The 12,511-nt window shown below is 45.1% G+C and overlaps 1 protein-coding gene across 1 annotated transcript in view; it reads left to right on the top strand.

Moving 5' to 3' along the window:
• Window positions 1–11,326, top strand: part of GID4 (GID complex subunit 4) — a 28,959-nt gene extending 17,633 nt beyond the window's left edge. The window contains exons 4-6 of the mRNA XM_011952131.1: window positions 2,707–2,808; window positions 4,974–5,104; window positions 8,135–11,326. Of these exons, the coding sequence (XP_011807521.1) occupies window positions 2,707–2,808; window positions 4,974–5,104; window positions 8,135–8,198 (297 nt within the window). The 3' untranslated portion in view covers window positions 8,199–11,326. The remainder of the gene's footprint in view (window positions 1–2,706; window positions 2,809–4,973; window positions 5,105–8,134) is intronic.
• The last annotated feature ends 1,185 nt before the right edge of the window (window positions 11,327–12,511 follow it).

Raw genomic sequence — 12,511 nt, 5'->3', positions numbered from 1 at the left:
AAGAAAAGAAAAGGAGATTGATCAAATACTGAGGTTCAGTTAAATTTAAATTTAAACTTGAGCTTTTTAGAGCATTTTTTGAATTCTGTATATTTTGATTGTTGTAGCAAATGGACATTAATAGCTAGACAGTCATTTGTGTCTCTCTGTGATACAAGAGAATGCACATGACCTGAGTATCCAGAAGGTTGGGGGAGCCCAAGTGGTGTATGAAGGTGCTAGGCACCAGCAGGTGGAGTTGGAAGGGTTCCCTGGTACCATCTGCACCCACCCCTGCCCAGCGCTAGGCTCTTCCTGCATGGCTTGCTGCCTCACAAGATGGCTCCTTCCTGTCCTGTACAGCCCCAGAGTAGAAGGTTCTTCCTTGTAGTAAACCACAGCCTCTCTCCCATTCAACTCTATTTTCCATGTTATATTGGTCCTGCAAAAAGCAAAGTCTTTGAAGCTCAGTGACACTCGGTTTTAGGCTAGGTTGACTACAAATTAAATATTTGGAAAGCAACTCTTAATTTTCCCATTGACCTCCATTAGGACACTGGAAGAGATCTGGGTCTGCAGACTCTGCTAGACTGGATTGAAACATTTTGGGTGAGAGAAGAACTAAGAAGGCCACCCTTGGTAGTGTCATGTGAGGTGTGGTTGAGCCAGGGAGCTGAGCCTATGGAGTGCTTCCTCCTCCAGCAGTTTGTGGCTGCTTTTTTAATACTCCGCGTTTCCCCTAACTTTCCCCACTCATGGAGGACTCCCAGGTTCCCACGTGGGACTCCTGGAGCTCTGTACTGCACCTGGGTTTGTCTGAGATTTACAATGTCAAATACACTTCACCTAGGCTGTCATTTTTTCATTATAAACTAGAATCAGAGATATTGTATTGCACCCTCAGATTTTCCTGAGTGGTATTTAAGTTGCTATTATAGTAGTGCTGTAAAGTCAAGATTCCATATATTCAGTCTACATAGGATAAAAATGTCTATGTGACACTGGGCGTGGTGGCTCACGCCTATAATGCCAGCACTTTGGGAGGCCGAGGCAGATGGATCACCTGAGGTCAGGAGTTCGAGAACAGCCTGGCCAACATGGTGAAACCCCATCTCTACCAAAAATATAAAAATTAGCCAGGCATGGTGACACACGCCTGGAATCCCAGCTACTCAGGAGGCTGAGGCAGGAGAGTCACTTGAACCTGGGAAGCAGAGGTTGCAGTGAGCTGAGATCGTGCCATTGCACTCCAGCCTGAGCAACAAGAGTGAGACTTTGTCTCAAAAAATAATAATAAAATAAATCTATGTGACAAAATCTATGACTTAGTATCTCTGTATCTTGATTTTTTATTTAAGATGTTTTCTTATCAAATTAACACATGCTTATTTAAAAATATTTGAAAAAATAGAAAAGCTGGAGGAAAAGGAGTCATCTATGCCAACACCTAAAACTAAAATGCTGTTAACCTCTTCCTGAATCTCTTTTGGGTATACAGTGTATACTTGTTTTTTGTCTTTTTTAAAAATGGGATCATAAGATACAGTTTTGTAACCTATTCCTGATCTCATATTGTAAATGTAGAGTCAGCCCTCCATATATGTGGGTTTTGTATCTGTGGGTTCAACCAGCCACAGTTTGAAAATATTTGAAAAAAAAATTGCATCTGTACTGATGATGTATAGATTTTTTCTTTTTCTTTTTTTTTTTTTTTTTGTTTTTGAGACAGAGTCTGCTCTGTTGCCCAGGCTGGAGTGCAGTGGCGCGATCTTGGCTCACTGCAAGCTCTGCTCTCAGGTTCAGGCCGTTCTCCTCCTCAGCCTCCCAAGTAGCTGGGACTACAGGTGGCTGCCACCACACCTGGCTAATTTTTTTGTATTTTTAGTAGAGACAGGGTTTCACCATGTTAGCCAGGATGGTCTTAATCTCCTGACCTCGTGATCTGCCCACCTCAGCCTCCCAAAGTGCTGGGATTACAGGTGTGAGCCACTGCGCCTGGCGGATGTATAGATTTTTTGTTCTTGATATTTTTCCCTGAACAATACAGTATAACCACTATTTACTTAGTATTTACATCGAATTAGGTATTGTAAGTAATCTAGAGATGCTATAAAGTGTAGGGGAGGATGCTTTTAGGTTATCTGGAAATACTGCACTGTTTTATATCTGGGACTTAAGCATCTGCAGATTTTGGTATTCATAGGGGTCTTGGAACCAATCCCTCACAGATATTGAAGGACAAGGCTAAGTAGTGTCTACTTAGCTAGCTGGCCCAAGCCCCTGGATCATGCAGAGACACAAGTTTCACAAAGCCCTTTTCTCTGAGGCTGGGCAGGCTGTTTCTAAGCTGTTCTGTATGGCTCTTTTTGCTACTTTGGATTTACTTGCAGAGGTCTTCTCATTAATTGTTCTTAGCTTTCATCTGTTTATTTTGTCTGTCTGTTCACCATTCCCATCCTTTGGCCTTTTCCTCAGCCATGTTAACAAGGCAGGCATAGGGCAGTGGGGCCTCAGCTGGAGTCCAGGTATCTGCCCCAGGGTTGAGTCTGCATTCACTGGGGTGGCCATAGGGTGTCATCTGTTACTTGGCCTTAGCTGCCCTTTTGGGAGCTGCATCCCCAGCTGTCATGCCTTGGGAAGGTGAGTGTACCTGGGCACATAAGCATAGTTCTGAGAGCAGCCTCTCCTTCTCTCAGTCAATTGGCACACTCTCTTTTCTGCTTTCAGGGCAAGTTTCTGGCTTTTTATCAGTATGCAAAATCATTTAACTCAGATGACTTTGATTATGAAGAGCTGAAGAATGGAGACTACGTCTTCATGAGGTGGAAGGTAAGGTCCCGCCAGGTGGCCCCTCAGACTCCCAACAAGCCAGGCCCTGTACTGCACCTACATACCCACTCTAACCAAGAGCTCCCCATGTCCAGTGCTCATCACAGCTGGTTGTCATGGCAAAGTCTTCATGGCAGGGTCTTTGCACACCTATAAAAAGTGGGCACAGCTCCAGGGCATGCACTGGTTAACTGCTGATGTCCCAGACAGCTCCTCCTCACTGTGCTTTTGGTGGGTAGCAAGTGGATTCGGGCCTAGGTGACCGCCTCTAACGTTGTCTTCTCCCTTTCCTTTCTCCCACCCAAGAATCTTATTGAACCCCCAGGTTGAATCACTCCAAGTGTTCTTTGGATTCAAGGCAGAGCCAAACTTCCTTTGAACGTAGTCAGATCCCTCTACGGGCGTAAACACCATCCGTGGGCCGGGTCCCCCTCCACCACATCCTTTTCCCAGAGGTCAGGAAAGTCTCACCTCCTCTACTTCCCTCCAGCTCAGGAAATGAGGGACCGGGAATGGAATGCGGGTTTTTGACTCAGCAGCCCTCAGAGAGCCCCACCTAACTGACTTGATGGATTGGCTTTTAGCTGCGAGATCATTTGTGCTCTCTGCTTTGATAACGTGATATTTACAGCCCCAGAATAGCAAAATCGGGAAGCCAGTTTGTTAAATAACTTTGAGAACATACACCCACCTCCAACCCCTAGTCCCTAGTCTGTAGGGAAAAAGTTGTTTTATCTTGAAATCTTGGCAGCTTTCATAAAGATGAATCATTTTGAGTTGCCTTTCCTGGTCTTTACTTTGCATAGTTAACCACTTTAAGAAGTGGGGATCGGCCGGGCGCAGTGGATCACACCTGTAATCCTAGCACTTTGGGAGGCCAAGGCAGGCAGATCATGAGGTCAAGAGATCGAGACCATCCTGGCCAACATGGTGAAATCCCATCTCTACTAAAAAATAAAAAAATTAGCTGGGCATGGTGGCACGCCCCTGTAGTCCCAGCTACTCGGGAGGCTGAGGCAGGGGAATCACTTGAACCTGGGAGACAGAGGTTGCAGTGAACCAGGATCACACCACTGCACTCCAGCCTAGTGACACAGCAAGACTCCATCTCAAAAAAAAAAAAAAAAATGGGGATCACTGGGCACGGTGGCTCACGCCTGTAATCCCAGCACTTTGGGAGGCCAAGGCAGCCAGATCACGAGGTCATGAGATCCTGCGTTCGAGCAATTCTCCTGCCTCAGCCTCGCAAGTAGCAGGGATTACAGGTGCCCACTGATTTTTTGTATTTTTAGTAGAGATGGGTTTTTGCCCTGTTGGCCAAGCTGGTCTCGAAATCCTGACCTCAGGTGATCCACCCACCTCAGCCTTCCAAAGTGTTGGGATTACAGGCTTGAGCCACCACACCCAGAAGTTGAATAAGGAGTGGGAGAGTATCTTAAATTTGTTTAAAAAGCAATGGAGTTGTTTTGCCTCCAAAGAATGTCTCAGGGTGGCTTATCTGTGGTCCTTTAGTAGACCACCTGAGGCCCTGGAGCTTCTGACCTCATCTCTCTGGGAAAGTAGTTGCCAGGACCTGGGTTCCCAGCTTTCAGCTCCAGCAGAGGTGTCTCTCCTAAGGTGCCTGGTCAAGAACAATACCGTTCTGACTGCTTTTGACAAGGCGTCAAGCTCTTAGAGGGGGTGTCACAGGGGCTACTGGCAACTGCTCTGTACTCAGAATGGTCCACAGACCTACAGAAGTGACTCACTGTTCTAGATGTTATCAAGCATCTGGTGACAGTTCTGGGAACTGGAGCAGAAACTTAGCTCTTCCCAGGTTGGTTGTCTGTGGTCTCTGAAAGATAGGCAGGCAGACAGGCAGGTGTGTAGGTGTTGATTTATGTATTAGATGTTTCGGCCAAGTACCTTTTCTGAATTGCTGATCCTAGTGAGTTGAAGACACAGTTTGTTGCTTTAGTACATAGAATACTCTAGGAGCACATGGACGCTTTTCAGAAGTCAGGCTGAGACCCCACGGGCCCACCATCACCCAGGAAGTCTGGGTTAGACTATGAGATCCTATATTTTTCTGGAGTGGTCCTTAGAACCCCCTGATGCTTAACAGGGAGGCCCCGTGGGTGGTCAGAAAATGCTGTCTGTTACTGACTCTCTTCATCTGTGTGCAGGAACAGTTTCTGGTCCCAGATCACACGATCAAAGACATCAGTGGTGCTTCTTTTGCCGGGTTCTACTACATCTGCTTTCAGAAGTCAGCAGCCTCCATAGAGGGCTACTACTACCATAGGAGTTCAGAATGGTGAGGACCCCCAAGGACAGAGGCCACGGGGAGGGCTTGCTGCCCGACTGGCTCTCCCTTTGCTCGTCAAACCCAAAAGCAATATCTTAGCCTGTCTCTGTATAGATTCTGTGCTTTATTTAGATGCTGAGAGTTTATTTCAGTGATCTCAGTTGCTCACAATAAGGCCTTATCCCTATCCACACAGCAGAGTAAATGAGATGAAAATGAAGTATAGGTGAAAGAACTCATTTCTAAGCACTTTTAAGCAATACTGTATTTCTGGCAATGTTTATCTCAATCTTGCTGGTTTTTATGTAATCTTTGCAAATTGAATTAGTAACTAAAATGTGCATTGATCCAGTAGTGGACAATGTGAATTTTGCTGTCAGCAGCTTTTTAAATTTTGTGGCTGCATTCCTTAGAATTGGTCCGACATGCACTTGATTTAAGGCTCGTGATCTGGGGGCCTGTGAGTGGACAGTCCTGTCCAGTGTGTCACCAATGCTAACTTTTGCCACCTTTTGGGGGATTCTCCTGCCTTGTTGCTGCTTTTTAAGCACCTTGCTGTCCCCGGAGGACAAACCATATGATAAAATGTCTGGATTTCCTCTCTGAAGGTAAAAATTCTCTTTCCTTTCCAGTATTTCACACTTTGTTGTATGTGAAGTGATCCTACCCTAGATTCCTTGTTCAGTGGTAACGAAATTATATCTGCAAGTAAATGCCAGCCCTGTAGCCACGATTTTTAGGCTTTCAGTAATTGTTTTCATGCAAGTTTGTAAAACTTTTTATAATCCTTTTTAAAAATAACAGCTTTGGTCCAGGCACAGATGCCTGTAATCCCAGCACTTTGGGAGGCCGAGGTGGGCAGATCACGAGGTCAGGAGTTTGACATCAGCCTGGCCAATATGGTGAAACCCCATCTCTACTAAAAATACAAAAATTAGCCAGGCGTGGTGGTACGCACCTGTAGTCCCAGCTACTCAGGAGGCTGAGACAGGAGAATCGCTTGAACCTGGGAGGCAGAGGTTGCAGTGGGCCGAGATTGCACTACTGCACTCCAACCTGGATGACAGAGCGAGACTTCATCTCAAAAAAAAAAAATGGCTGAGCACAGTGGCTCATGCTTGTAATCCCAGCACTTTGGGAGGCTGAGGCAAGGTGGATCACAAGGTAAAGAGATCAAGATCATCCTGGCCAACACGGTGAAACCCCATCTCTACTAAAAGTACAAAAATTAGCTGGGCGTGGTGGCACATGCCTGTAGTCCCAGCTACTCGGGAGGCTGAAGCAGGAGAATCACTTGAACCCGGGAGGTGGAGGTTGCAGTGAGCCAAGATTGCGCCACTGCACTCCAGTCTGGCAACAGAGTGAGATTCCATCTCAAATAAAATAAAATAAAATAAAATAAAATGAAATAATAGCTTTATTGAGATATTATTTGAATACCATACATGACTCATTTAAAGTGTACAAGTCAGCCAGGCGTGGTGATTAATGCCTGTAATTCCAGCATTTTGGGAGGCTGAGGCGGACAGATCACTTGAGGTCAGACGTTCTAGACCAGCTTGGCCAACATGGTGAAACCCCATCTCTACCAAAAATACAAAAATAGCTTGGCATGGTGGCACACGCCTGTAGTCCTAGCTACCTGAGAGGCTGAGGCAGGAGAATCGCTTGAACCTGGGAGGTAGAGGTTGCAGTGAGCTGAGATCGTGCCGCTGCACTCCAACCTGGGCGACAGAGCCAGACTCTGTTGTATATACCTACAATGAAAAATTAGTTGGCAATAAAAAAGAAGTTCTGATGCATGGTACAACATGGATAAACCTTCAAAACATTATGCAAATGCAAAGCAAAGCAAATGCCAAAGTGCTGGGATTATAGGTGTGAGCCATTGTGCCCGGCTGGTATATACAACATTTTATTTATCCATTCATTATTTAGTGGACACTTAGATTGCTTCCATTTTTTAGCAATTGTGAATAATGCTGCTGTGAACATGGATATATCTGAGTTCCTGCTTTCAATTCCTTTGGACATATACCTAGGAGTGAAATTGCTAGGTCATACGGTATTGCTATATATAACTTTATGAGGAACTGCCAAACTGTTTCCCACAGCAGCTGCACCATTTTGCATTCCTACCAGCGTGTATGAGGGTTCCAGTTTCTCCACATCCTCCCTGGCACTTGTTATCATGTCTCTATAACTATAGCTACCCTAGTGGATGTGAAGAAGTATTTGATTGTAGTTCTAATTTGCATATTCTTGATGGCTAATGCATTTTTTTTTTTCTGATAATTTGTTTTTGGTAAGAAGTAAACCCCCTTTTCCTACGTTCTTCCTCACTCCTATGTGAAACAAGTAGGGGAGAGCCAACATGCCAGACATTGACTCTAAATGTGCCCAAGGTTGTCATCCCAGCGTGCAGATTGTCTGCCTCTCTTTCTCCTCCCTCTACATGACTCCCTGGAGCACCTGCCAAGAGGGGAGGCAGACACCTCAGATATCACTAATGTTTTCCAAGCTTAATACCGTACCTAGGAAAGTGAGAAAATTTAAATGAAAGGTAAAATACAGTTTGAGGCAGTAGTGAAATTAATTTTTCTACACTCTCTTTAGATACCATGAGAATTGGTTTATGCCTGTGCTAGCCATAAAGTTCTTAAGATATGACAGCCTGGCATTACATGCTACAGCAGGAGAGGGCAGAGCAGCCAGTGAGGTTAGGGCTGGGGCGTGGGTCTATATCTTCTCCCAGAGCTTATTGAGGCCTCCTTTTAGACATACCATAGTTAACTTCATGATTAGAACAGAATGAAAAAAATTTTCATCTTGTGCATGGTTCAGGAGGATTAACCAAAAAAAAGAAAGAATGAATGAATGAAATCAATCTAGGTTCAACTTGAGAAATAGAAAATGAATGTGCATTTCAGTCCAAGTATGTGACTTGTTGGGTGCTCTGGTTTTTGAGGGGTTACTAATGTCCGTTGCTCAGGGTGCATTAGATGACTACCTCCCGTTTCTGTCTCCTCCCCCTTGCAGGTATCAGTCCCTCAATCTAACCCATGTTCCTGAACACAGTGCACCCATCTATGAATTCCGGTGACAACGGTTCAGAACAGCAACCAAATAAAACTGAACTTGGCAAAAAAGAACTTTGCCGAGAAAATTGTGTACCTGCCAGAACCAGGAGAAGTGTGTTCCTGTTTCTTCACGAGCAGACTCGCATCACAAAGCATGAATGTTAACCCACAGAATCCAAGGAGCATGGCTGGCCCGTGGGGCAGGTGGAGGGAGCAGTCTTCGTTCTTCCTCCCCTCAGTGGCAGTTTGGTCTTCACCTGTTTTTAAGCTACCTTAAACGCACTTTTCCTTCCTGCACAGCTAACTTCTACATCACTGAAATGCCCATTCCTTCCTCCGTCCCGCCTCCAGCTGAGTAGAAGGTCTGCTCCCGGATCACCCTCAGCCTTGGTGCTCAGTGGTCCCCAGGCCCTAGACCCCTACCCCCCGCCAGTTGCTTTGTCTGGTAGCTCAAGAGAAGGCAGAGTCCCAGCACCTCTGTGTCCCCCAGAGCTCTGTGCAGGGAGTTGGCCAGCTGCAGCAGCATCAGCCACCAACAACACGAGAGGTGGAGGCTCCGGCCCCTGCTGGGCTGCCTCAGACTTCAGTGCTGATTGTGTCATGGGTCAGCGCGCGCTGCTGCGCCCTATACTGTTAACAGTGCAAAACTAGTGAGTGGCTGTCAGGTTCCCTGGGCCTGCCATCAGGGATCACTAAATTTAAGGCTTCCAGATCCCTGGCAGGAACAGATTCCAGTCCTGCTTACTCAGTACATTTGCTCCAAACTTTTGAACTTGAGGGCAATACTAAACTTAAAAATAAGAGTTTTTTTATTACAAAATTATTTTTATGGTCCCTTTAATGAGGACCCTGTGGCAAATGCACAATTATTCAGAATTACATTTTATCGTTTTCACATTGAAAACAGCAAATGTTGACTTAGTAATTTTTATATTGATATCTATATGTATATGTATATTTAATCAACCAGCAGTTTTGAAACTAGTCATCCTGGTACAAAAGTTTTGCAGCATTGCCTAAATTATAGTGCTCAACATAAGAACTGTTTTTGGGGGCAGTTTAGCATTTGTGCCTCCTCCTTTTGCTACTCAAAACAGCAGTGCTTGGCGGCAGCCTTCCATGAGGCAGAAGGGGTCGTCGTTCTCCGAAAACAGTGACTCTGAAATGTTGGGACGGGGGAAGGGGTGGGAAACGTGAACATGCTCAAATAACTCGAGGCTCACGTGCCAAAGTGTGTGTGTGTGTGTGTGTGTGTGTGTGGTGTTTTGTTTTTTTAAATGTTTAAAAAGCTTAATAGGTTGGCATCAGTTGTGGCCCGCAAACATGGGTAGGGCTTTGGGGAATTGGCATTTTCTGGTAGTTTACAAGACTTACTCTAAAAACAAGAGGAAAAGCTTTAAAAACAAGATTGCATCATAACCCCCAGGAGCAAAGCAACCTGGAGGCTACATACCCACGGGCGGGCAGCGTAAGAGAACGTGGAGCCCTTCAGTGAGATGAGACGAGCAGTGGGAAGCCTTTTTTAAAGAAGTGACTTTCATTTTATTAACATATGTACTGTATGTTACTGAGATTGAATGTTAGGGGAAGCCTTAAGGCAGAGGTATTTGGGAAAGTAGCCAGTAGGCACTTGTGGTATCTAAAATCTGTTATCCCAGGACTGTGTACAGATGGGCAGCCCACCCATTCAGTAAGGTCAGGGCTTTGGAACCCTAAAATGTTGGCCTGATGACTTAAAGGGAAAAGTAATTCATTCCCAAAGATGAGTCAGAACAGTCTCCTCAATCCTGAAATTCAATAAGGCATCAGAAGGGCTGGCTCTGGTCAAGCCCAGCTGCTCTTGTGAGGAGATGCTCACTGTGGCCTTGTTGAGCTGATGGACAAGTGAAGGAGCCCGTGGGGCTGTGCTGTCCTTCTTGCCATTCATGCCATTCCATTCTTTTCAGCTCTCCCCTCATGGCATGTGAGTCCATACCTTCTGCATTTTTCCAGGCCTGTGAGGGATATAGGCCTCCCCTTGGAGCACTGAGTCCGGAGGTCATCCCTGGAGCTCATCCGGGGCTCATGCTATGGCTCCAAATGGTGGTTTGAGTGGGCAGGAAGGGCCATTTGCAAACACTGCTGTGTTCTAGACAAACAAGCCAGGTCGTATTGCAGGATTTCTTCTTTCCTTCTTTACCCAGGTAATGAACTGCACCCATTGTACTGGGAAAAATGAAGAAGTGATACCTTTACTAGATCCTTCAGACACATCTATGAGAAGATTTGTTCGCTTAAAAGTCTGCCCACTTAGGATAGGAAAGGGATTAAGGATTTTTCCACCTCCTCTTAGTAACTCCTGAATTACCAACATCAACTTCTTTCTCTCTGTTCCTGAAGGAACTTTGGGGAATTGTCTTCATCTGTAGTTATGCTTTCCTGAACCTTCTCAGTGGTTTACATGCCTCTGAAACTATGTGCAATATTTTTGGTTGACACTTGTATCCATCCTTAAGAAATTAGTGCAGATTGCAGATATTCTACTGTCTTCCACCCCAAACAAGCCTGCCATGAGGTGGGATCCTAGGGGTTTGGCTGTTCTTACTCCACTGCTCAGAAAGCTTCCATTCTGCTGTCCCCAGCCTCGACCCTCTTCTGTGCTGGACTTCCACCCACCCACCCTTTTCAAGTTTAGAGAACGTTTCAGCTGCAGTCCCAAAGTAACGAAGCAATGCCTACTGTTAAGTAGGAAGTCAATCTGTGTGCTGGTTTTGTTGGTTATGTTGAAATCACAAACTCCAGAGGAGCAAAGGGGTTTTTCAATGTCTTTTGCTTTCAGAAACAGAGAATATAATATTCTCACTAAGGCCTTGAATTGATTTTTTTTCTCATATGATAGTCTGATAAGCTAATTTTTAAAAAGAAATGCCATTAACTGTGTTTCATTGTGGTTTAAAATTACTAACAAGTTGTGGGAAAGAAAAATAATATTTGATTTTGAATCTTAAATGTTTTTAAAAATTAGACTTGAATGGGCACAAAGTACAAATATTTTGTTTCTTTATGGAGGACATGTGGAAAGAGTTTGAGGGTTTGGGATGGGAGAAGTATTTTGCAGAGCTATCAATGTCCAAATAATTTTTAAAAAATAATAAAGGTATTTAAGCAGTGAGTTTGTCCTATTTGTAAACCAAAGCAGCTCTATTAGAGGAAACCAGTCCTCCCTGGGCCTGTGGCTGTGGAGCTCTCTAGGGCCTGCCGGAGACCTCTGTGTGCCGGGGCAGGCCGAGGGCCACTCTGGACAACTGTTGCAGTGGTCTGGTTTCTCCTTTTTCATTCTGAATGTTTTCAGCTGCTCAGCACTTCTATTTGAGCTCCATTTTATTAATTTCTGTATTTCTTCAGAAATGTGGAAGCTTTTTTTTTTTTTTGTATATGTGAAGGGTTTATATTTCTATTTAACACAGAGAAAAGATGCAGACAGAGGTATCTGTCCAAAGCCTGCTTTGTGGTCTGGTGTAGGTACAGGCAGTGCGGTTGGGCTGCTCTTGACATTGTGGCTGTGGTCCTCAGAGGAGATGCCTAAGTCTCAAAGCACAAGCACTTGGGCCCCCAAACAGCAGGACCCCTAAATCAGCCATTACAGTTTATTCTGACAAACCATTCTGTTACGTTTCAGGTCCCACCTCCCTAGGAGGCTTGAAGGAACATGGCTGGAAACATCAGTGAGGTTTTGAGGAAACGTATAAAGTATTGAGGTCTAAATTTTAAGCAAGTTGAAATGCTAAGGGAATTTACATCAGTGGCAGGGCAAAGCTCCCCTGTTGTGTGTATTTTCTGATCTAATTGTCTAAACAATAATAAGCTTTTTTCTCCCATGAGATGTGGTGTCAATAAAGGAATAGACTCTTCACAGTGCTGGACTCAGGATTTAAGACATCGTTTCTTTTTATCTTTTGAGGCAAGGTCTCAATCACCAGGCTGGAGTGCAGTGGCACTATCACAGCTTACTGCAGCCTCCCAGGCTCAGGTGATCCTCTTGCATCAGCCTCCCAAGTAGCTGGCCCCACAGGCATGTGACCACGCCCAGCTAATTTTTTTATTTCTGTAAAGATAGGGGTATCCCTATGTTGTCCAGGCTGGTCTTGACCTCCTGGGCTCAAGTGATCCACCCATCTCAGCTTCCCAAAGTGCTGGGATTACAGGCATGAGCCACCACACCCAGCCAAGACACCATTTATTGGCCATTTTGTTGAAAAGCCATGGGAGGCCTGGGTTCCACCTATCAACCTTGGGTCCTAATCTGCCCTCAGGGTGCATCGACTAACCTCCCTGAGCCCAGCTTCCCTCACCCGAA

The sequence above is a fragment of the Colobus angolensis genome, unplaced genomic scaffold (genome assembly GCF_000951035.1).
Source record: "Colobus angolensis palliatus isolate OR3802 unplaced genomic scaffold, Cang.pa_1.0 Scaffold335, whole genome shotgun sequence".
NCBI classification, from domain to species: Eukaryota; Metazoa; Chordata; class Mammalia; order Primates; family Cercopithecidae; genus Colobus; species Colobus angolensis.
This window is presented reverse-complemented; position numbering and strand designations above follow the sequence as displayed.